Here is a 25,902-nt window from a genome sequence, read left to right as displayed (position 1 = left end):
AATGAGTGGTTATGAGTGAATATGGCGGCCACCCTGCAGGTAGTGGAGCATCATGGCTACTGGGCTAGTAGGTCAATAGTGTGTGACCTTGACTTGAGGTTCTTCCAGATCTGTGTCCTTCAATGTGAATGGAGTGACAAGAACCTCCTCGGAGGGTAACTTTACACAATGAGTATAAAGTTCCTAAAACTGTGCCTGGCCCACAGTAAGCCCTCAGTGTTTGGCAGTTATCATTATTGCTTTTATTTATTTTTTAATTTCTTGAGAATCCAAACAAGATCCAGGCACCATCCAAAGAATTCCACATAAATCATCTAATTCTCATGGGAGCCTGTGGGATAGGAATTGTGATAAATTTTATAGTTAAAGACACCAACACTAAGAGAGTGTAAGTCACTGAATCAGTAGGTGATGGAGTGAGTCAAGAAGGGACATTATTTGGAGGCAGACTGGGGAGAACCCCATATTTCCTTTGCTCAGAACTAGAAGTTGGACTGAGACTTAGGACAGACCAAAGCTGGGTCACATGAAGGAAGCCTGGCCCAGCCTGGCCTGGCTCCTAGAATCTATCGTCTTAGTTATGCAACAGGTATGTATGGGACCCCTGCAGGCACAGAAAGGGACTCAGTGGCAGGGTCTTCAGTGACAAGACAAAAATTTCTGCTCTCAAGTTGCTTACATACAAGTGGGAGAAATGGGCAGCAAACATGAAAACACAGAAATATACAGTGTAATTTCTCAGGTGTTGAGAATGGGGAGAAAAGAGCAGGGTTGAGGATGGGGCGGATGGGCTGCGGTTGGTGGGGCATCCAGAGGTGACCTGTGAACTGAGACTAATGAGATAAGTCAGTCATGCACCAAGCAGAAGGGACAGTAGTACCCGAGAGGAGACAGCAAGGACAAGGACCAGGAGTCGGGGACCAGCCTGGCATGCCCGAGGGATCATGGAGGCTCAGGAGCTCAGAGCAGTGAGAGCGAGCCTGAGGGTGAGCAGTGAGAGAGAGCCCGCGGCAAAGGCCATCTCAGGCAGGGTCAAGGGCCCTGGTGTGGAGTCTAAGTTCACCGAGCAGGGACCAGGTGGCTTTAAACCAGGGATGGACGTCAGCACATGCTTTGAAAGGATCACAGGGCTGCTCTGTGGACAGTGAATGACAGTAGGGCAAGAGTGGAAGCAGAGCCATCTGGGGCCACTGCAGTGGTCTGCAGTGACATGGCCCCCACCCTGCCACAACATGGGACTGGAAATGAGAGGGGTGGTTTGATTTGGGACGTGATTTGGAGGCAGTGATGGATTGGATGTGGGCAGTGAAGGAAACAGCAAGTGTGAGTCCGCTTGTTGGCTTACATCATGGGGAAGATGGGCTGAGTTACTCAGACGGGGTGGACGGTGGAGAGGGGCAGTGCATGGCGTCGGGGTCCTTGGTAGTGAGAGCCGAGAGTTGGGTTTTTGATGGTCAGTGTGAGATGCCACGAGGCATCCCAGAGGACAGATCTAGAAACTGTTAAATATGCAAGTGTGAAGCGAGAGGTGAGTCCAGGCCAGAGAGCTGGGGATTGTCATCCATTAAGATGACATTCCATATGAGACTGGGTGACACCTTCTAGGGAGGGAGTGCAAACGAGAGAGATGAGCTCGAGCTTGGGGACACTCCATGGTCAAGGGGCAGGAGATGAGTGGGAACCAGCCCAGGAGAAGGGAGAAAGCAGGGGAGGGGACCCAGGCGTCTGGAGAAGACCATGTTTCCACCAAGAGGGGCCATCCAGCCTGGCAATGCAGCCAGAGGCCGTGAGCGGAAGACAAAGCCAGAGATGGGCTCTGTCAGAGCAGATGTTGCTGATGGCGCTACAGGAATGGCATCTCTGAGTGGGGGTAGGGATGAGCTGATCCAGGAGCAGCCTGGAAAGAGCAGCAGGAAGCTCACAATTGATAGCAAGTCTCCCTCTAAAATGGAGCAGAGGGTCAGGCAGGGATGAGGACAGAGAGGCAACGCGGAGGTGTGTGTGTAGGGCCACTGAGCAGAGGTGGAGTGAGTCTAGTGGGGCAAAGCAGGGAGACCCCACCCCAAGGACACCCACAGGACTTCTGCCAGAGCTCATTGCTGGCAGGCGGGCTGCTGGATTTGAGGCTGTCATCTGATAATGGCCTTTGCTTCCTCTTCTGTGAAGACATCCTTAGCACAGAAAGCTGCAGGTGGTAGATTAAGTGGGATAATCTGTGCGGACGCCACGACTTTTCTGGTATCATGGAGGCCTTGCACAAGTCTGTACCGAGGAGTGAGATTCTCTAAGAATCTGTTTACAGTCACATATCACACGATGATGCCTCGGTCAGGATTCTCGTGAAGTAACATGGTGGTCACTTAGGTACGTTAAGCACGCTGCAGGCTGTCCACACATGGATGAAATTGCCTAACAAGGCGTTTCTAAGATGTATCTCTGTCACTGAATGACGTGACTGTACATCAAGTGCCTTTGGAGAATCTGATGAGCATCCAGGCTGCACAGCCACCCGGAGGCTAATGGTGTGTTCAGGGTCATGTTCATGTCATCCAGAGCCAGGTGTCGTTGGCTGCAGAGGGCTGGGTGTGGTTCCTAACGAAGCCTTTTCTTCCTCGCCGTCTGTAGAGCAGGGAGCAACTGTGCCACCTGAGAGCCTGGCAGAGCATCTCACAGACTCATTTGATCTAGACCCTGCACAGCAGGGATGTGTCCTGGGAGGCCTCGTGGGGCGGAGCGGACCCTAGGTGGGAGCTGCAGGGAGAATGGTTTGGCTCTTTGTCTTTGATGTTTTACAGTCAAGCTCCTTCCACCCCTGGGATGGAGTCAAAATGGACAGGCAGCATTTATTGGGGTTCAAAGGCCAGAGCCACCCCGCTGGGACCACAGGGAGAGGGCTGGTGGCCAGAGGAGTGAGGCCTGCTGCTGTGGGCAGAGAGGGAGGGAGACCCTGCTCCTCCCCTCCCAGCCCTGACAGGAGGCTCTCACTGGCCAATCCTGCCTGGAGCTGGGAGGTCACAGAGTTCCAGAGGCAGGGAAAGGGAGGGAGGGCAGATGGCAGCTGTGTGCAGTGGTCTCCCTTGTGTGGTTTCTCCTCCCACAGCTTCAGCTACCTGCAGTCAACTGAATATTAAATGGAAAATTCCAGAAATGAACAGCTCCTAGGTTTTTAATTGCATGTCATTCTGAACAGCAGGAGGACATCTCACTGTTAAAATGTATGGCTCCACTTTGGAAAAGACCCAATGGATGTAAAGTTAAGGGTCCCTTTCCACTCTGCCCTCCGGTCACTCCATTCCCCACCCAGAAGGCACCCAGCATTTCCAGTTTGTGTGCGTCTTTTCCAGCTTTTTGTACCTAGTCTACAGACAGACAGACACACACACACAGACAGAGACACACACACACACAGCTTTTCCACACGCATTGTTGCATGTTTACACAAATTTCTTCACCTCTGGCGCTTGTACCTTGGGGTCTTTCCACATCTCAACCTGGAAAGGTCCCTCTCTGAACGCCCCACTAGGGGGAGGTGTTGCAATTTATTTAAACAGTCCCCTAACAGGACACTTAGGTTGTTTATGTCACTGCTACTACAGAGGATGTTGTCATGAGCAATCGTGGTACATAATCATGGAGCCACAAAAGTCAGTGACTAGGGGATTCTTTAGGAAGATGTAAAAGGGGGAGAAAATTTAATGGAAAGTTTGAGACAGATAAGTGGGATAAGTCAGGTAAGCCGGGCAGGCTCTGGTGTGGAATCAAGAGACCTAACTCCTAAAAGTAATTACGAGTCTCCTTCCAAGCCCCTGGCTTCTCACAACTCACCAAACAAGCCTCATGGAGTCCAGCGGTTTCTTTGTTTTACTTTTTCAGTACTGGCGACCTAGCCCAGACCCTGTGCATGCTAGGCCAGTGCTCTACCACAAGCTACAGCACTAGCCTTTAAATTTTTTTTTTTTTTTTAATTTTGAGACAGGTTCTTACAAAGTTGTTGAAGCTGGCCTTGAACTTGGGATCCCCCAGCCTCAGCCTCCCCACTCTCTGGGATTATAAGCAAGTGCCACCACACCTGGCTCACTGAGTCTTTAGAGAGAGAAACAAGCTGTGAGAGCTGAGTCGTTTCTCCAGCTCCTTGACTTGTTAATGGCATGACTAAAACTAAAACTAGGCCAGTGCCCTAGTTAACATGTCCACAAAATGGGGATAACAAGAATAACTACCTCAGCCAGGTGCTGTAGAGCACGCCTGCAATCCCAGCAGCTCAGGAGGCTGAGACAGGAGGATTGTGAGTTCAAAGCCAACCCCAGCAAAAGCGAGGTGCTAAGCAACTCAGTGAGACCCTGTCTCTAAATAAAATACAAAATGGGGCTGGGGATGTGGCTCAGTGGTTGAGTGCCCCCGAGTTCAATCCCCAGTTACCCGCCCCCACCAAAAAAACAGTAACTGTCACTGGGACATTTTGAGGATTAGATGAAGCTCATGGAAAGTGCTTAGAACAGGGTCTGTCATATAGCCAGAGTTCCATAAATGTGAGCAGTTATGATCTTTTTGCAAGTGAGGAGAAAAAACTGAGCAAAAATTCCCACATCCTGAAAGGTAGAACTGGTGCAGGAATCCAGGTCTCGAGGTCTTAGGATACGCTAGTAAAACAGCCATCACAGTCCCCATACATGGCATTTAATACTGATTATTGCCATGGGAATTCACCTGGCCTTGTTCTAGGGGACACCTTGTTCTGCAGTTCATCAAGTCCAAGATGCATGGGGGTAAGAAGTAGTGTTATGTATGCACCATGGAGGGGGTGGAGGTGGGGAGGAAGGAAGGTAGGGAAAGAGAGGGAGGAAGGAAAGGCAGAGATGGGATGGCAGGTGGGAGAGGGAGGCAGAAGAGGAAGGAGCCAAGCAGAGAAGCAGGCACCATGTTCCTTATGGAGCTGCTGTCCACTCCACATACCCTGCTCTGCTCGGCTTGCTCAGCAGGCTGGGGCCGGAACCTGTACCCCCATCTCCATTTGTTCTTTGTGCGTAGGAGCCCTGGAGGAGGAGAGAAGACTTGCTCAGCTTTGTTTGCCTGAATTTTCCACCATTCCCAATAATGCCCGTGGCAGTTGTTACAGCTTCCAGCTTTTGTTCACACCTCGGAACTGTGCTCAGAGTTCCTCTCCAGGAAGCAGTACCCGCGGGCAGTACCCATGCCCAAGCTCTGAGTGGCCCTCCAGGGCCTCTCTTTCAAAACCTCAAGTTATCAGTAGGACGTGGGCAGCATCCATCCTCAGAGGTCCCCCTTTTGAGATCTCACCGTACCCCATATTTGCTTAATCAATTCCCTGTGTTAAATTCTCTCCATTAAAATAACTAGAGCGTGGGGCTGGGGCTGGGGCTCAGCGGTAGAGCGCTGGCCTAGCACGTGTGAGGCCTTGGGTTCGATCCTCAGCCCCACATAAAATAAATAAATAAAATAAAGGCATTGTGTCCAACTACACCTAAAAAAATATTAAAAAATATAAAACAACTAGAGCGGGTTTGGCACCCCTGCCTGGCACCCTGACTTATGGATCATAAGAGGGATCTTATTCCCTGAAATCTTATACAAAAGGCTTCGAACTGATAAAATAAAATCCCACAACAGGGGATTCCCAGGGGCCAGGGCTGTCGGAGCTTTGGAAATGACCTAGTTGAGCCCGAGGTGAACCCAGAAGGAAGGAAGGTCTCACAGCTCAAGTGGTGGGGCAGGTCCTGACTCTCAGGCAGGTCCTGATGCTCCTCCCACGGTGCCTGTCCTACTCTGCCCATCTTTCTGCTTTGAGGATGGATGGGTCCTTGACATGCCTCATAGTGGGTCCTCATCAAACCCCTTTTCCTTCCAGGAAGAACACCTTGCTGGTCAACAACGGGTTTGCCATCTCTGCTGCCCTGCTGATGGCCTTTGCCCTCCAGGCTGAAGCCTTTGAAATGCTCATAGTGGGACGCTTCATCATGGGTGTGGATGGAGGTGAGACCCCTGTGAGGTGGATGGGGGCAGTGACACGTTCCTAGGAGGTGTCTGAAACTGCCGGCAGTGTTTGGGGCTGTCACAGACTGGGGCTCCTGATGGGTAATGACTTGGCAGGACCAAGGATGCTGGAACTCTGCACAGGGAGAAAGTCCAGTGTCATGAAACACTGTTCACAATGCCCTAGCACCTGAGAACCTCCGGCTGGCAGACCCCGTCAGCCCGCCCAGCTGGAGGTCTTCAGCACTTCATATCCTCCTTTGTCACCTCCCTCATGAGATCCATGTTCCAAGGAAATCTGGGTTCCCAGGGAGCTTCCGCGAGGCCCGTGCTTCCCGTCTGCCTGACTCACTAGTCACCCAGCACTTCTAGGGCTCCTGCTCTGCCTCGTGTCCTCGGGCCGAGACACAGCCATCCAGAAGACTCTTGCCCTGCAACTCACATTGCAAGGGGTGGACAGAAAAGAAGCAGATGTACACATCCTAGGAAGAAAGCGAGGGGGCAGGGGTGGCATGGGCTACTCTATAAGGGCCAGTCGGGGAGGAAGCACGAGCAGAGACCAGAATGAACCCAGGGTGAGGCCAATACCCAGGGCAGAGTGATGCAGAGTGTGAGTGAAGCCCTGCACCAGGGAACCTGGAGGGCAGCCAGGGATGGGGTCAGACGCCAGGAGAGGCTATTCAGGTGTGGGGATGCTTGGTTCAGCACCCAGGATCCAGACTGACCAGCCATCCTGGAGTGTCCAGGACTGAAGTTTCCTGGGATGGACGGTACTGGGCAAACTGGGATGAGCTTCTCATACAGCCCACCTCCTCCACCACTGCCTAGCCTCGGCTCTCTCCCATCCCAGTGACATTTCACAATTGACAAGCAAGAACAGTCACCATGTATTGACAGCTTGATGTATGTCAGCGCTCTGCCAAGCATCTCACACTTATCCAGAGTGTGCACAGCCCCCGTACAAGGCAATGACATCACTGTCCCAGCCTCACGGAGGAGCTAGGAAGTCAGCCCACGCCCTCCGCCATGACCCTCGCTGCCTCTTCCATTCTGACTCTCTCACTCCCTCACTGCTTTGGGGAGTTGATGAGCATTTTGCCCAGTGAGCAGGAGGAGTACCAGGGCAAGGAAGGTAACAAGATACTCAGGTGGCCCACGTGAGCCGGGAGCCTCATGGGCTGTCATTTCCTTCCCACCACAGCAGGAGGAAGTGAGGGTCCTCACCCCATCTTGCAGATGAGTAAGCTGAGCCTGAGAAAGGGGTTCAGTCCACCCAATGAGGAAACTGCAACGCTGGGATCCAGACCCATCACAGCACGTTTTCCCCTGTTGCCCCGCCCACCGAGCACCAGGTGCTAAGTGCACGGGGAGCCAGCTTTTTACTAGGAGGCCAGTTGCTCCTAACATACATGTTTTGGGTCAAAGTTCAAATTTCATCTGGCCGATTTTGTGACTTTCCAAATAATTGCTGTCTCTTGGCTTTTCAAGCTGTTTTAAGTGGTCTGTCCTAGACTAAGATGCAGTGGAGGAGATTCTGAATTTATCATTGATATCCAGGTCATGCATTCACTTTCCTGGTCCCCCCGCCCCTTAGGAAGGGCTTCCTTGGATACCAACAAGGGAGTGAACCCAGCTCCTCTTGGAGCACACTTACTGGTCAGGAGCTATGCTAGAGGCAATGGGAAGCCAAAGCTGGAAAGAAATTTTTGATATTCTCTCAAACTGGTAAAAAATTAGACAATAGTAGCAAGTGCTGACAGTCTTAATTTGCATAGCATTTTGGAAAGAGGAGGTGCAGAGCATATCTGAACTCTCACAGAAATCCCGCAAAACTTAAACTCAACCCTTATCCCCTTCCACCTTGGGGACGGGAAACTGAGGCTAAGAGAAGCTCACAGCCCCTTGCCCCAGGGTCCTGCTGCTTCCAACCAGGACCTCCAGAACATGCCATGGCTCCAGAACATGCACCCCGTGGGCTAAGGTCAGGAATGCACCTGTGGGAGCACTGCTACCAGTTTAGGCACACACGGGGCCTTCAGAATAGCCCCGCCCGGCATAGGGACACAAGGCCTTGAAACCAGCAAGGCCTCATTTTTATTAACAGGTGTGTGCAGTATTTTTGTAAATTATTTTTATAGCTATGACTTTTTACCTGACACCTATCTGATAGGCCTCTGACATATAAATGTACTTCACAGGCACTGAGGTCATATGTGGGTGACCTATTCTGTAAAATAGGTCTACCCATATCCGCTGTAACCAAGCCCCATAACTTAAATAAAGAGGCAATTCAAGCTGGTGGGAAAAGCTTAGGCTCCAGAGCCAGGGAGCTATTGGGACTCTTGGGACAAGACAACATCTTTGGTCATCTCTAGATGCCACTTGGTGATTAGGAAAGTTACTCAATATCTATGCCTCAGTTTCCTCATCTTTACAATAGAGATAATAGTATATTTACTTCAGAAGGTTATAGGAAAAGCAAATAAGTTAATAGATGCAGAGAGATGGGTGGGACCTCAACTAATGGTAAGCACTATATGTGTTGATTATTATCATCATTGTTACCACCATCATCACTACCACCATCATCCCCACCACTATCATCACCTCCACCACCACTACCACCACCAACATCATAATCACCTCTACTACCACCATCACCACCACCATCACCTCCACCGATACCAACACCATCATCATCATCTCCACCATTATCATTAGCACCACCACCATCATTACTTCCATCACCAACACTACCACCGCCAACATCATCACCACCTCCACCAACACTACCACCATTAACATCCCCACCATTATCATTAGCAACACTACCACCTCCACCAACACCACCACTATCAGCTGTATCCTCTCCCATGAAATGCACCTCCCAGCCATGCCCTATCGGGGAAAGGATGGAGTGCCCAAGGAAGCCTTACAATTCGTACAGCAGGCTAGGAATGATGCTTTGGCTCCAAGGTTGTCTATCATCATGAGCAGAGCAGAGGCTAGCGAGGGGCTGGGACAAGAGTGCCCGCCCCAGGGAACCCCACTTTCTGACATCTGTGTGCTTCCTCCTCAGGCATCTCCCTCAGTGTGCTCCCCATGTACCTCAACGAGATCTCACCCAAAGAGATCCGCGGCTCTCTGGGGCAGGTGACCGCCATCTTCATCTGCATTGGGGTGTTCACTGGGCAGCTGCTGGGCCTGCCTGAGCTGCTGGGAAAGGTGAGTGTGGCTTCTGGCCAACCCCGCCACTTCCTCTCACTGTGAGTCCTTGCTCCAGGAGCTCATCCCCACGAGCCCCATCCTGAGTGGTCAAGCCTTTTACTTGGTATTGGAGAGAAGTGGTTGTGTGTCCCTTCGTATTTTTAAGACATAAAGAACACAAATTCGACAAATTCAAACCGTACAGGATGTTCAGATCCACCTACCCAGTGACTGTTGCCAGCAGCTCAATTTGCCTTTCATGGGTGTCTTCTGTGCTTTGAAAACCTACATAAACATCCACGGTTTGTTGTGGCTTATTCCATAGAGTCATGCCATACACATTGCTTTGCAACTTGCTGTTTTCATTTAATATGATTTGGGCCCCTTCCAAGATGTTAGTTAACTGTATTTCACTCTTGCGGTTTTTTTTTCTTTTTCCTAAATAAGTAATCTTGCAATCTTCTGGTTTGGCTTGCTGTTTGGTGAACAGGAGATGGGATTCGAATTCCAGCTCAACAGTGTTCTTGCAGTGTGGTCTCAGCAAAAGAGAAGGGCTCATCCAGGTCGGGGAGGGGTGGGGTGAACTTCCGCTTCCCAGAGGCTGTCCTCAAAAGTGGGCCCCCCAGGGTGAGCAGGAGCTAGGCCAGCAGTGGGGGAGGGTGGGAGAAGACCCTCTGGAGAAAGGGAATCACAGAGAAGGCCCCAAGATGGGACAGAGCCCTCAGGAAACAACTGGGAGGGCTTGGGGGCTGAGGAGGGAGGAGGGACCTGCTCACTGGGCCCAGCCAACTTCAACAGGGGAACAGGGAGCGCAGGTGGCCCTAGAGCAGGGGATGACATGGCCAGATTCACACTGGAAGGGGGCTCTGGGTGGTGATGGGGAAGCACAGGCCACAGTGGGGAGGGGGAGCAGGGATGCCAGAGGCTTGGCAGAGGTCCCTGCTGCTGCTCTAGGCGATGAAGGTGGGCTGGGGCCCCGGGGACAGGGAGGAACCAGTGGTAACCAGGGAGGAAGCAGGGCTTGCTGCCTGGGTATTGATGAAGATGAGGGAAGGAGGGAGGGGTCAGGATGTGTGGCGGGGGAGGGGGGGACACGCTCATTATGGTGGAGAGCCCAGCATGTGTCCAGTGCATGTTGCGGGTGCTTGAAGACCTTGGCTCCTGCGCTGCTGAATTCTAGCGGGGGGAGGCAAGCAGTGGAAACAGTCTTAGTCAGTGGGCTCGGCATGGAGTGCACTGTTGCCTGGCTCTTTGATTCTGTGTCCTCCTCAATAGCAGGCATGATGGCATGTCCTAAGTCCCTGAGCTCTGCTCAAGAATTACTTCCTCTGGGAAAGTATCGCTGGCAAATAGTAACCGTTCAGTATGTCCTCAGAACACCTCGTGCATGGGCTTCTCCTGCGACATGATTTCTGTTTGCTTCTGCAAGCTGCCCCTGTAGTAGAGCAGCCATGCTGACATGTGTGCAGGAGCCCAGAGGCGGTGGGTTTATCCGCCCACTCACAGGTACTTACAATATGCACCAGGTGTGGGGCTGCCGCTGCTGGAGTGGTGGGCAGAGCCACCCTGCCCTGGGCAGCTCACAGGAAGGCAGTGGCCAGTGGGCACCAGGTGATGGGAGGCAGAGGTGCCTGCACGAGGTCAGGGATGGTTTTCCTGTGAGTGATGACTAGGACTTGTCTGGGCCAGAGCTGTGGAGAGAGGGACAGAAGTGGGTGTTGAGCTGGGGGAACAGTTAGGGGAGTTCCCAGACTCTAATTGAGAGGCAGAAAAACCAGAGGACCAGGGCATAGTGGTGAAGGAAGGGAAAGGAGGAGAGGAGGAGAGGGAGAGGAGAGGGGGAGAGGATGCAGGAGAGAAGAGGGAGAGGGAGGTGCCTTGGAGAGTGGGTGGGTCAGATCCCTGGGACAGGAGGGCCACACCTTTCTGGTAAAAAGCACAGAAGAAGGCTTCAGAGGCCTGAGTGCTTGGGGAAATGCTCCCAGTCCCACTTGTCTCTGATGCCCCTCCTGGTGACCTCTATTTTATTTTCTATGGATGAGTATTTGATTTAAAGATAAATTTTTTTTGGTCCTCATGTAAGATCAGGCAGGATTTTTCTTTCTGATCCTGGCTGAGTTCTAGTATAACATCCTCAGGTTCATGCATGTTGTGGCCGATGGCAAGATCTACTTCTTTCCCAAGGCTGCACAGTAGTCATATTCATTCTTTATTCATTCTTCCACCCAGAGGCACTTCTGCTGTCCCACATCCTGGCTGTGTGACACGGCAGTGACCCTGAGTGCAGGCATCCATATGGTGTGGTGATTCTGTCTCCTTGGGTGTTCCCAGAAGAGTGACTGCACGGTCACAGGATAGTTCTATTTTTAACATCTGGAGGCTCCTCATGCCATTTTCCACAAGGGCTGCATCACTCTCCCCTCCCACCAAGGGCTGGCCCACCCCTACCTCTGTCTTGATGAGAGCCATCCCCGTAGCTGTGAGGTACCAGCTCATTGTGGTTTTGATTGGCATTTCCCTGACCCCAAGTGCTGCTGGGCATCTTTCCATATACCCATTGGCCCGTGTTGTGTCTTCATTGAACAAACATCTGTCCAGGTTCTTTTCCATTTTTAAAACTGGTTATTTGTTTTTCTGCTGTTGAGTTGTGTGGATTTTTTAATATATCTTGATACTAGCCCACAGTCTGCCATTTCATTTTACTAGTTGCTTCCTTTGCTGGGTAGTTTGATGTAGCCCCATTATTTACATTGCGCTTTTATAGCCTGAGCTTTTGGGGCAGTATCCAAAAAATTATTGGCAAGGTCAATGTCAAGTGGCTTTTTTCTCTATGTTCTCTTTTAGGAGTTTTATGATGTCAAGTCTTATGTTTAGGTCTTTTATCCATTTTGAGTTGATGTTGTATATAATAAAAGAGTCCAGTTTCTTTATTCCTTTCTTTTTTCTTTTTTTTTTTTGCATATGGATATTCAGTTTTCCCAGCGCCATTTATTGAAGAGACTGTTCTTTTCTATTTTGTCTTTTCAGCAAGCTTCGCAAAATTTAATTTTCTGTATGTTTGTTGAAGTTTATTTCTGGAGTCTCTTAGGTGCTCCATTGACTGGTGCATCTGTTTTTATGCTCCTTTGATTACTAACACTGTGTAATATAATTTTAAATCAGGGAATGTGATGCCTCCAACTTTTTTTTCCTCCTCAGAATTGCTTTGGCTGTTCAGGGTCTTTTGTGGTTCTGTGTGAATTTTAGATTTGTTTAAAACATACATACATGGGAAGGTCACTCGCAATCACGGATTGGAAGAATTAATACTGTTAACCTATTCGTGCTATCCAAAGCAACATACAGGTGCAACACAACCCCTACCCAACTTTCAGTGGCCTTCTTCACAGAAATAAGAAGATAAACATGCTTAGAAATGCTCTTGGGCTGCAGCAGGGAGAAGATTGGCTCTCACCCAAGACCCGAGGGCTTCTGCTGATCAGCCATGAGCTGCCAGGAGCCAGGATAAGAGCAGGTGGACAGGTTGAGTGAGGTTGGTGGGTGATGGGCTGTTGTGTCCTGGGGAGGCAAAGTCAAGGGCACTGTCCCTGCACCTGACCCCTCTTCAGGTAGAACAGAGGGGACAGACACAAGACAGGGGCCGGGGAAGAACAGGAGCAGCTTTGCAGGGACCAAGAGGACAAGTTCACTCACATGAGCAGCCTGAGAGGCAGAGCTGGACCAGGAACCTAGATTCCCAGGTGGGGGACTCTCCCTGGAACCCCAGGGCTCATTGGCACGTTGCTGGTCAGGCACAGCTGCCCATGCCTGCCCTCTGACCTCCACCAGCAGAGAAGCCTTACACTGAAAGGTCCCTGGTCCCTGCAGGCTGTCTCTTCCCCATCAGATTGGAATTTCCAGACGGGCTTGACTCTGGGAGGAGGCTGTGTGAGCAACCCATTAGAAGCCCTTTTTATTTGTTTATTTCATGATCTTGGGAGGTGGCTATTGGGCTTCTGGTCCAAGCAGGAACATCAGGTGGAAATTTTTCATTTATCTCTTTGGGGATTTACAATGTTCCAGCCAAGTGAGAGCCACAGTTATTCAGCTGGGTGTCAGAATTTCACCTTCTGTATTTCAATCATGTTTGTCATTTACCTTCAAAAACTGAGACAGCTAAGCTTTGGAAAAAAATTAAAAAATAGAAAAGCTGTGCTTCCGTGCAGGCAGCTGCTTTGAACCATGAAGGCTACAGGAAGTGGGGAGAAGGTGGTGCTCAAAAGAGGAGCTGGGAGCAGGGTGGACTCTGGCTGCAGTCAGAATGTGCTCAGAGGCACTGTGAGACAGGTGGTGGATGGACATCGATGTGACACTTCATGCTTCCAAAGGATATTTTTAAAAACGCATTAAATAGCTATTTATCTTGCAAAAATGAAAATAAAGGAATTTATGATAGTCGTAGGCAGACCTATGAGAAGAGAGATGGGAACAATGTGGGTCAGAAATGGTCACATATGCTAGGGACACCCATTCAGATGCAGTGCCGGGGGAAAGGCAAAGCGAAGCTCAGAGCCAATTGCTGCTGTGTGGACTTCACACCCAACTCGGTCCCTATTGTTCCCGTGTAGAAGAGTTTGTGCTCATTTCAGAACATTTAGAAATTATAAAAAGGGCTGGGCATGGTGGCGCATGCCTGTAATCCCAGCAGGTCAGAGGCTGAGACAGGAAGATCACAAGTTCAAAGCCAACCTCAGCCACCTACTGAGGCCCAAGCAACTCAGGGAGACCCAGTCTCAAAATAAAATATGGAAAGAGCAGAGCTGGGGATGTGGCTCAGTGGTTAAGTGTAACCAATCGACTGGTTCAATTCCCAGTACCAAAAGAAGCACTATATAGCAAGGAAGCAAAGTCATTGAAATTCCATTGAGGGTTTGATTTTTATGACTAGGATGAATCCACACCTATTGTGTGCAATATGAAAGAGTTTGGAAAGTGAAAAAATTAAAACTTCTATATCTCACCATCTCTGGGTGATCATCTTAACAGTTCTTAAAATTTATTTTCATTAATTTTTCTATGATCTCACACAATTTGATTCATTCCATTTCTAGCTTTTTGTGGGATATTATAATTATTTACCATGATAATGTTAATAATTATAAAATAGTTATTCTATGGGGTCCTGTAATTTGTTCCATTGTTCTTTATTTGATGGACGTTTGGATAATTCACAATAAGGTTGGGGAGGTAGCACTAGAGAAGAATAGCGTTACCTTAGAATAGGTAGAGGGAAGTGACAGGAGGGGTGGGGAAGGGATCGGGGAATAGGAAAGATAGAAGAATGAAACAGACATTATTACTGTATGTATATATGTGACTGCATGACTAATATGATTCTGCAATATGTGCACTCAGAAAAATGAGAAATTATGCTCCATCTATGTATGATATATCAAAGTACATACATGCATTCTACTGTCAATGTAAAACTAATTAAAACAAAAAATTAATATTTTTTAAAATTTTAGAATAGTGTCTAGTTAGGTTATTTATGGCCTTTGACTAATTTGCTGAGGCTGACCTCAAACTTGCAATTCTCCTGCCTCAGCCTCCCAAGTCACTGGGGTTACAGTATGTCCTCGGCGCCTGGCTGCTGCTGATTTTTAACTAAGGAAATAGAAACCGTGATTCTCTTAAGATGTTCTCTATTTTGTTGCTGCTGTTGGAATTTCCTTTTTCATCATTTTTTTCTAACTGGTTATTAACAAACTATGGGAGAGCCATTGACTGACATATATGAATCTGGAATTCTCTGTACTTTCTAATAGTCTTTGCTTCCCTAGACAAGTCAAATAGTGATTGTTGACAGCATCTTCAAGAGTGATCATTTTCTCCTCTTTGCCACACATCTCACACATCTCATTTCTTTTTACTGATAGTCAGGTCTCATTGAATTGCTTAGGAGAATATCAATGATGATTAGCATCGTTGGCATTTTTCCTGATTTGTTGGCAATACCTGTTGTGTTTCATTATTGTGATCTTTTATTATTTGAAACTGACAATTATTTGGACAAGGAATTATCTGTCTCATCTTAGTTCTTACAGACCATCAGCAATGAGTAATATGTTTTCTGATATTTAATAAACTATTAATACTTTTTTGTTATCTGGTAACTAATTATTGGGTGTTATATCATCAAAGTGCCTTTCATGACACTGTCCTCACAACCTCCTGGAATATATCTTCCTGGTCATGGTAGACTCCTTTTTTCTTTCTTTGTGGTGCTAGAGATCAAACCTGGGACCAGCACCTGCTAGGCAAGCTCCGAGCTACGTCCCCAGTCTGACTCTTCTTTTTATATATTGTCAAATTTGGTTCATTAATATCTTATTTAGAGTGAATGTGCTTACATATATGAGTTTTTTTTTAAAAAAAACATAGTTGTAGATGGACAGCATGCCTTTATTTTATTTATTTATTTATTTAGCTTTATGAGATGCTGAGGATCGAACCCAGTGCCTCACACATGCTAGGCCAGTGCTCTACCACTGAGCCCAGCCCCAGCCCCTGTTTAATGTTTAACCCACACTTGGATCATCAAAAGACCTCCCTCTTAAAACTGTCTCAGCCAGTCTTCCTTTGGAGAGAAGTTCTTTGAAGATCTTTATCAGTTTTTTTCCTTAATTAACAATTTATTTTTTTTTCCTTTTTTGAGTCAATTTTGTTATTTTCCATCTTCTCAATGGAGTTGTATATATCACTAAAATTTTCCAATGCATTAGCATTCAGCTATGTGGATTTTAATGTCTATTTCTATTTTAATTTCTGTTTTTAGATGCCTTTCCTTGATTTAATTTAATGTGATTTTTCTTCCTTTTTTATATAAAATTTCCAAAGGGTTACCTATAATTTTGTTTCCTGAAAAACCAAACTCTTTGAAATACCCATTCCAGTGCTGTCCAGTGTTACTAGTTCTGCTTTGTCAATACTATTTGTCCTTTTTAAATACGGACTTTCAGTGGTCCAGAAGTTTTGATGGGCCACATTCTCAGTGACAGTTTCTTGAACACTCTGTCATTGCGATTCCACCTTTAGAGTGTCCTCAATGTCACACCTGCTGTTCTGTTGTGGTCACTCATTTTCACCTTTGTTTTTCTCATAAAGACAAAGTGATCCATAAATTCCTCTTCGGGGACCGGGTCCCGGTTTGCCTGCAGGTGCCGGCTCTTTCTGGCTCATGATAAAATGCAGACCTGGCATCACAATACGATGGTTTCAGCAGTCACCATTGTTGATCCACAAAGCAGAAAGGTGCTCAGACCTGAACGTTTCCCATGAGATTAAGAAGGGGTGACATTGTGTGGCTATGTCCTGGAAGAGTGAACTCCCACAGGAAGGTCCCACACGGCTCTGTGCTGCCCCTGCCCCTGCCCCTGACAGGCTGGCTCTGCATCCTGGCCTTCCCACCACTCGCCGTGGGTCCTTGAATAGGCCGCTAAGCTTCTCTGAGCCTGGGTCCTTGCCTGTATAGCGGGATTAATGGTGACACCTCTTTAGTGGGGACTCTATAAGGGTTAAAAAAGAAATGTGCACCAGGTCCTTGGAACAGCGCCTGGAGCTGGTGCAGAACCGATGTTGGCCACCATCTCCTTTCATTCAAGTAGCGATACCCAGGAGTGAGTATTGCTAATTTCTGTTTTGCAGATCAAAAGCTCAGACTCGAGGAGCTTCACTGCTTACCCGAGTGGTGCAGCAGGGCGGCAGTGGGAAATGGGCTTCCTCGGTTCCCAGCCAGTGATTTCTCTGTACTGGGGCAAGGCCTGACTCCATGGGGAACTGGCGGGCTGCCCAGTGGTTAGGGCCCTGTGTAGGAAGTCAGGAAAAAGTCCTGTTCCGTCTCGTTTGTCTCAATGGATGAAGACGTGAGGCACTTGTCTTCTGTGAGCTTTTCGACTCCAGACCTCATTCGAACCCAGGAAGAGAGGAACTTTTGACTCTTGTCAAGAATACTAGAAACGTGTTCATCCCAATGAGAGTTGTTTGAAGCCCCAGCAGCACAGCAGCCTTCTCACAACTGACCTTGGCAATCACACCCTTCCCCCTGAAGCATCTCATTTGTGGCTTGACCCAGGTGCTTTCTGTGGCTGGAGTAAAGGGTCAGATGGGCAGGGAGCAGTCGTGCAGAGAATTGCCTTTGGAGGGAATAGGATAAAGCCCCCCCCCCGCATTCCTAATGCCAATACTAAGACAAGGTCCTTTAAAGAGGTTCTGGGTTCTGACTCTCCTCTTTGGGGGCAGTGAGTCCTGCAGTCTTGCTGTGTCCACTGCAGTTCATCCTCCTCCCTAAGGGTAGGAAGCAAATGCTCTCCTGGGCAAAGTGCTGCCACCTGCTGGGCAGCCGGGCTGGTGTCAAGAGGCCTCACTCATGGCTGCAGGGGGATATGGCCCAGGTGTGCAGGGACTTCAGGCTGCTCCAGGGCGGCACATCTTCACCACCAGCCAAGGAACTTTCCAGAGGGGGTGGATTCCCTCCCCGCTGGGCCCCTTCCTGCGGAGTCAGATCTCTGAGATCCAGAGGACACAGTGATGGCGAAAGCTTCCCATTACCCAGGGGCCCCCCACCTTGGCTTTAATCGGCTCTCAGCTGCAGTTTTGTAAAAACGATAGCCAGGTATCCTGTCCACGTTCAGTCCACGTGCATCGCCGGCTCCCCGGGACAAGGTCTAGACTTCCCAGGGGGTGACAAGCCAGGCCTCTGAGGCCAGTCACTCCTGTGTGCTTCTTGCTTCCTTACCCTCCGTCTCACAGACCATGAAGCCAGAGGCGTCACCTTGGAATCACCTGGGAATTGTGAACCAGGCTTCTCGCCCACTCCAGGCCTGAGCTTAAACCTTAGGGGTGGTTCCCAGGAATCTGCATTCTTATCAGACTCCTTGGGGCCCTCTGGAGATGGCTCCTCTCCTGACAGCCACCAGAATTAGCTGCTCCCACCTCAGTGTTCCCCGGAGGAGACCCCTTTGCCTCTTAATCAAGTCCTCATTCACCTGTTGCTCTTGACCAGGGGCCTAGGTCAGATACAAAGATGAGACCTCTTCCTCATCCATCCAACTGCAACCGTGAGCTGGCCTCCCAATGAGGATGGAAGCACACGATTCTCTTAACCTTGGAATTATGAAGACCCTGGGACTGAACCCAAGGGCACTTTACCACTGAGCTACACCCCTAGTCCTTTTTATTCTTTATTTTGAGTCAGAGTCTCACTAAATTGCTGAGGCTGACCTTGAACTTCCAATCCTCCTGCCTCGGCCTCCCAAGTCATTGGGAATATAAGCATGTGCCACCACACCTGGCCTGACCCGAGATTTTGCTAAAGATTCTTTGCTTCTGAGAACACAGAGACCCCCACGTTCACCTGCAGAGATGTGCATGGTCAAAGTTCAGGCCACCAAGTGCCTGGAGTGCTAAGACTTGGGCCGGTCACCTCTCCTGACCTCCAGCCTTCTGTGGATCAAGGGAGGCCTGCTGAGTCTCTGACTTGATGGCTATTGCTGTGCCGATACCTCCCGGGGCAGGGGCACTTCAGCCCCTTGGTCAGTTCAACTGCTGTCTCTGTCTGCAAGCAAGGAAGGTGGGAGGGAAACAGAGAGAGATTTAATGGCTCTTGAAGGCGTGTCAGCTGGAATTTTAAAGAACGTCTTTGAAGCTTGTCTGAACTTTGCTGGGTTATCTGTGAGGCAGCCTCTAGGGAAGCGATTAGCTCAGCTGCCCTTTGAGTAGGTGGCCTCCAGTGGAGGCTGGAAGGGGGTGACTCGGGGTGGGCTGCACAACTTCCCGGGAGGCCTGCACCCCCAGCATCGCTCCTCTGAGCCCAGCCCTGTCCCCCGCACCACATGTGGCCTCTCTCTGTCTTGGCAATGGTTTCCCTGCTGCTTATGGACGCCCTGATGAGCCATCTCCTGCTGTCCCTCCCACCCAGGCAGGGGTACCTGTGCTACCGGTGACAGGACCCAGGTACCTGCAGAGGTGGGAGCTCTGTCCACCCCGTCTTTGAGCTGCCTGACTGTCTTGCGCAAGTCACTTGGCTCCTCTGAATGCCTGTCACTCCTAGAACAGGCTCATGACAGTTAAGGAAAACAGGAAGTGGGCGCAGTGGGAGGAAGAAATTCTCAAAGTGCTTGCCCAGTGCCAGGCTGGCCGTCAGCACTCCATCTCCACCCACTCTCCCCTCTGCCCGGGCGGGAGGGAGTCAGAAGATGGAGACTTGTGGGGAGACTTGTCCAGAGTGGTTAGTGGCCTGGGGCCATGTGTCAGTCACTCTGCGTCTCTATGACCTCAACACCTGACATGAACGACCTCAGGAGGAAGAGCTGAGCCTGGCTCTTGGTTTGAGTTTCAGTCCAGGTCAGCCATGCCTCGCTCTGGCCCCAAGTGAGGTGGAGCACCAAGGCCGAAGGGCAGCGGCAGGAGAGAGCTGCTCAGCTCACGGTGGGGGTGGGGTCAGGACGCAGAGAGGGAGGGAGAGAGCCGCAGGGAACATGTGGCCTTCTAGTCACTCCCCACCTGTCTGCAGTTGCCACCCAGCTGTCCACTCAAACTAACACAGACCGATTAGGCCACAGCCTCAGAACCCAATCCTTTCTCCTCTGAGCGTTCCTGCATCAACACAGACCACGATCAGCGTCTGGGTGGGCGATATTAAGGTGTGTCGGCTCGTGCGACCTGACGGTGCCTGGCATCTCACAGTCCGGCTGCTGCCTCCTTGGGCTTCTCTCTGTGAGAGCAGGAGGATCCAGTTCACCTCTCCTGACCTCTCACAGCCCTGAAGACAGGACCAGATGCTACTGGACGAGTGGGTACTGGGTCCCTCCTCTGTCTGCAGAGGGCTTGCTTCCTGTCAGGTCTGTGCTAGGTCTTCACCAGCAGCATCGCCTCGGGCAGTCTCCACACTGCACAATGATGCTACCAGGGTGGGGGGATTCTGGAATCATGCCCATTTTGCTGAAGGTTGGAGAACTTGCCCAAGGCTAGGTGCTCAGACACCAGAAGCCAGGATTCAGCCTGTCTCGCCCAGACCTTGCTCATAATCGCTCTGTCTATAACCAAAGTCAGCCCAGGACCGTACTTTATGGGGTGTACTTGTTAGGACAAGTGAGCCCAGGGGCTTCCCGGCCTTGCATGTGTGGTGTGGGGTGCTAGGTCGGAATCTGGCCTGGGACCAGGCACCCTGCAGTGGGCACAAGCCTCAGCCTGTGACTTGGACAAATTTATCCATTCATTATCCACATATTCATTGAACAAGCATTTATTGAGCACTACTGTGTGCCTGGCACTGGTCTAGGTTCTAGCCAGGAGTGAGCCTGGTTAGTTAGAATTCCTCCCCTCACTGGCCTTGCGTCTTAGTGGAAGACACGGTTAGAGACAAACACACGAGTCCTGTGAAACAGAACGGGGCAGGAAGGAGGCAGGGTGGCAAGAGAGGCCTAATGGGCATAGATAGTGTGGCCATGTGGGAGCCAGGGAGGCCTGAGGCCTGGGCGCAGTGCAGGCTTGGCCAGCAGCTTCTAGGGAGGGACCCCCAGCTCTTCCCCAGCAGGGACCCTGCAGGCCACCTCTTCTCATCCTGGCTGCTCCTGCTTCCTGCTTCGTGCTGGCCCTCCAAGGCTCCCTGGTCTCATGTGTCCTCTCCCCTCCTGCCCCACCAAGTGCCCCTACATTCAGACCTCCTCACCTGGAGCCTCTGCAGGTGGCCTGCGTCCATCACCTCTGCCTCCTCCAGCCATAGCATATGATCGACTCCTTCCACGGGATTCACTGCGTTCCCACAGTGCCCCGGACCCCAGGGCATGAGTCAGGCAAAGCCCCTGCCTGCAAGGCACTCGCCGCCAGAGAGCCAGGTGTCAGCTCCGACAGCAGAGGCCGGGGTGATGTGACCCACGGGCCACAGGGAAACCCATGAGCGGAAGGACCCTGGGAAGGGCCCTAACATAACGCAAGAGGGCGGTGGAAAACTTTCTAGAGAAGATGCGTCCACCTTGCAGTCTAGGAGACAACGGCTTAGCCAAGTGGAAGGGCCACACTGCGCTGGGTGGAGGGAAAGGTCAGTAAAAAGGACCAGGAAGGATCGAGAGAGAGCTCAACACGTATGGAAACCAAGAGTGGTTCAGTCAAGGTGCCAGAGAGACAGTGACCGGACAGGGTGAGCTGGGCCACCCTGCCCCTGCATCCATCCACCTGTCCTCAGTCCATCTGCCCCCCATCTTCCCATCATGCACTCTGGGTGGGGCGCTGCAGCCCCCCAGAGGCAACGTCCTGACTTGGAAGTTGGGAAGTTGCAGGCTTGAACCCACCTCTGTGGCTTGGACTACGTTCTTCAGTTCTCAGTATTTCAAAGGGGTGACACTCAGCCAGGCTCCGTGGAGTTAATGCAGCGGTTAAACGAGGCGCCCTGACTGAGTGCACGTTCACCTCTCTCCTCACCCTCTCAATCACGTCACTCAGCCTTCAAGAAAGGTCCAACAAAACAGCAGAAGTGGTTGTCACCGCCCTTCTGAAAACGGGGAGGGGAAGCCAAGCCCCCTTGAGCTGCGCCCCACAAAGCCTCCTTCCCCTGTGGAGTGCTCACAGTAGACGTGACAGCGCCTTCGCTCAGGGGCTGCCCGGGAGGCGCCACCTTCTTGCCCTCCTCTGACTTCCCCTGAGGGTCCTGGCTGCTCTTGTTCAGATTCTCCTTTCTGTGCCTGTGGCGTGGGGAGGGTGTCACTGAGACTGTCCCCGACTGAGCACTAGGTGAGGACGGCCAAGCAGTGCTCTCACTCACTGCGTTTTTTTTGTTTTTGTTTTTGTTTTTTAAAGAGAGAGTGAGAGAGGAGAGAGAGAGAGAGAGAGAGAGAGAGAGAGAGAGAGAGAGAGAGAGAGAGAGAGAATTTTTAATATTTATTTTTAGTTCTCGGCGGACACAACATCTTTGTTGGTATGTGGTGCTGAGGATCGAACCCGGGCCGCTCGCCTGAGCGCGCTACCGCTTGAGCCACATCCCCAGCCCCGAGACGCTACTTTTGGCAGACTTCAAGTCCTACTGTGTGGGATGATTAGACTCCTCTCACAGGAACCTCCTTGCCTCTGGGCTTCCTAAACAGCACCCACTGACTCAACGCCTTCCCAGGCTTTGAAAGCTGAGGCAGAAGAGCACCCAGTTAGCTTGGGTCCCTGCCCAGCAGGGCTGGGGGTTGAAACTGGACAGTGATTGGAAAGAAGTCCACTTCTCAACCCCAAGCACCCATTTAGCTGCCAGTCAGACCAAGGGTGTGACTCAGCCCTTCTGAGAGCTGTTCCTCTACCTGGCTGTGCGGCTCACCTGCAGCCGGTGGAGACTGAACATGGGGATGGGTTTCACCACCTACAACAAACCTCCAGGGCGTGCATGGCCTCCAGAAAAGTATCCCCTAGACATTATTCATATTTCAATTTCACATTTGTCTTAAAACTTCAACTGGTTTAGTCATAACAATAGATAGAAATGGTTCAAAACATCCAACACACCAGAAGTCTTGTGATGGAGAGTGGAGGGTCATTATCCCACCCCCTCAAGCCCCCCGGCTGCCTTCCAGTGGTACCCCGAGAACACTGTTACCTGTTTTCTTAATAATTCCCCCATATTTGAAAATAATCGGGTATGACACTACTTCTAGATTCATTTGCTTTTGATATTGTCCACTAGTGGCCTCCTATGATAGTTGAGATCTTAGCATTCTTACGCCAATATCCCTCCCCTTTCTCCATTCTACCAATATAAGTATAACCCAATTTTTTACTAACTCACTGGTTAACATTTGTATTATTTTTTTTTTATTTTTTAATATTTATTTATTTATTTTAGTTTTCGGTGGACACAACATCTTTGTTGGTATGTGGTGCTGAGGATCGAACCCGGGCCGCACGCATGCCAGGCGAGCGCGCTACCAGTTGAGCCACATCCCCAGCCCCTAACATTTGTATTATTATGAGTATATATTGAGAATTTTTACTTCTTATACAACTTTATGTTTTTGCTAGTGTTAATCATTTCTTGTTATTTTTTCATTTGCTTAGAATTTTTTTCCTATGCCTATGATTAATCTTTTCCAAATGTTCTGATATTAAAGAGCTGATAATAAATTTGCAAAACACTCATATATATCACAGACATTCTAGAAACTCTATTTTCCTGCCTCGGCCCTCTAACCTATTCCTTCCAACTAAGTGGGTAGTTTCTGATCCTGGTCTAGAACGATCCTCCTGGGCTCTTTGCATTTGATTCCTGAGTAGGATCCTTTGTTTCCTGGACTTTGCATCTTTCTCTTCTTGGTTTATTTCTTCATCTTGTTGAATAATTTCTTCTAGTACTTTCCTAAGAAAGAAACAGGGAGGTTAAAAGCTTTTGAGACATTTCACATCTAAAAATATCTTTATTCTACCTGCACACGCCCATAGATAGTTTAGCTGGATACAGAACATGAATGAATATTTTTTCCCTAAGGATTTTGAAGGCACTGTCCTCTGGCATCTGGCACTGCTGATAAGAATCCTGATGTCTTTCTTATTTCTGATCACCTTTATTTAAGTTATTTCTCTTTAAGAATTTTTACAATCTTCTTTTTGTTTCATTTTGAAATCTTTCCATTCTTTGGTTTGGGTCATTTTCTATTGGGTCATTATCCCACCCAACTGCCTTCCAGTGGTACCCTGAGAACACTATTCCCAGGTTCTCCTGGAAGCCCAGGGCAGTGGGAGCCTCAGGATGCCCCCTATAGTTTTTAAAAATCCAAAAATGCAGAGACCTCAGTCCTGTATCCCCCTGTCAACGTACATACTAATTTCCTCTCATTCTGAGAAATTCATTGTGTCACTTCTTTGGTAATTTTCTCCCTCTCATTTTTCTATTCTCACACAATTTCTCTGAAACTCCTTGCAGTCAGTAAGACCACTCTTCTAATTCTGATTTTAATCTTTCTCTCCTTTCCTCTATCTTTATTATTTTGTAGTTTCTCTAATTCAGCTTACATATTGTCTAAGACATTTTCTTAGTTTCATATTTTTAATTTCTAAAGGTTTTTTTCTCTGTTCCTTTCTCATAGCATCTGTTTTTGTTTGCTAGTTACAATATTTACACCTCTATTAATGATAAGGTTTTTTCCCCTTACATTTTGTTCTGCTATATGTTTTCTTTCTTGGCTCCAGATTTCTTATTTTTCTTTTTTTTTTTCCACCCCCTCTCCTCCATGTTAGGACTTTTTCAAATATCTGCTGCTTTCACTCACGTTTCAAAAGATGAGCAGAAGCCTAGGTGAGGGGCAGGTTCCACACTCAGCTGATGAGTATATGTGCAGCGTTTCTGTGGGGAGAGCCCCCCCATCAGTGTGTGGCCGACTTTTCTCTTGGAAGCAGGTGCTATTCTGATTGTAGATCCGCTGCAGGTGGTGGAGGGCTCTGAGGCTGGTTTTCCTGTGTTGCCCTCTTGGCTTGCTGCCATCCTGGAATTACCACGGGTCCACTGACTACAAACAAACGTGGACTCCCCCTCCCGTGGGAGGGCTGGCTGGAGCGAAGCCGTGGCGTGTAGTCTTTCTCCAAATCTCTCCATCTTTCATCTGCAGCCTCACCCTGCCCAGTGGTCCCTTTGTTCTGACCCACTGGGGTCTGGGGGTGAATGTCCTCAGTGCCCCATGGAGGCTCAGAGGACTCTTCCTCCTCTTGGTTGTTCCATCTCCAAAGCTGGACTGGAAGTCTGGTGCCGCTCTTGCCACTTTCCCCATGTCCTCGTCCTCACAGTTGCTGCCTGGGTAATGCCTGTGCCCCCAGGTCTAGGAACTGGAGAAGACAGACAAGTGCAGACTGCCTGCCATGTTGGGAAGTTTCCATTAAAAAAAAAATTCTCTGCTGCTCAACAGAGAAGATGCAATTTAGAATGATCCAATTGTAAGGTCTGAAAACACTCTAAGCAAAGCTTGAGCAGTCATCTCAGAGCAGGGAGCTGTCTCACCTAGTCGCTGACTGTACAGGATGCTGCTGGAAGGAAGCTCTGGAGCCGTGATGGAGGAGAGGTGGCTGTCCATCAGGATGCCCCCGGGATAGTTTTTAAAAATCCAGAACCTTGAGCCCTGCCTTGGGCCTTGGAATCCTTAGATGCATGGGGTACAAAAGGATCACCCTGAGCCGAATTTGGAATCTTTGAGAGACTGAGGCAGGGGTCAGACAACACCTCGTCTAAGTGTCAGGGTTGGTGGGAGGGCCCGGCCCTGTGAGCAGGAAGCAGGCTGCTCGGTCCCTGCCACCTCCACCCACAGGAACATTTGGGTCTGTAGAGTGGGCACTCACCCAGGGTCACTGCTACTGCCCAATGCAGGGGAAGGAGCAGAGAGGGGCCTCACCCCTGCGTGTTTAGGCCCTTACTAGATTGGCAACTCCACCAGCCCGCATGGACCAGTGGCTGTCACCCAGTAACCCAGTACCCAGCTGTGCCTTGGCAGGAGCCTGGGTAGGGCGGGAGGCCAGGAGCATGTAGCCAGGTCCTCCTGGGAGCCCAGGGCAGTGGGAGCAAGGGCTGCCCCTCCTGCTTACTGCAGCAAGCAAATGGCCAAGTCTTCAAGGAGCTTCCACGCTTGAGTCCCCTGGGCACGGCAGCTCCTTGGGTTGCTTGAGTCGGTAACCATGACAGCGGTGACGAGGAGCCAGGCCCAGGACAAG

General features: G+C 49.8%; 1 protein-coding gene across 6 annotated transcripts in view; it reads left to right on the top strand.

Moving 5' to 3' along the window:
* Window positions 1–25,902, top strand: part of Slc2a9 (solute carrier family 2 member 9) — a 136,185-nt gene that overhangs the window by 46,872 nt on the left and 63,411 nt on the right. For all 6 annotated transcript variants that reach the window (XM_040292664.2, XM_078021035.1, XM_005318964.5 and 3 more), the window contains 2 exons: window positions 5,867–5,991; window positions 9,071–9,216. In XM_040292664.2, coding sequence (XP_040148598.2) covers window positions 5,867–5,991; window positions 9,071–9,216 — 271 coding nt within the window. The remainder of the gene's footprint in view (window positions 1–5,866; window positions 5,992–9,070; window positions 9,217–25,902) is intronic.

The sequence above is a fragment of the Ictidomys tridecemlineatus genome, chromosome 9, assembly GCF_052094955.1.
Source record: "Ictidomys tridecemlineatus isolate mIctTri1 chromosome 9, mIctTri1.hap1, whole genome shotgun sequence".
In the NCBI taxonomy this organism is placed as follows: domain Eukaryota; kingdom Metazoa; phylum Chordata; class Mammalia; order Rodentia; family Sciuridae; genus Ictidomys; species Ictidomys tridecemlineatus.
Note: the sequence above shows the minus strand (reverse complement) of the source record. Positions and strands in the feature narration are given on the sequence as shown.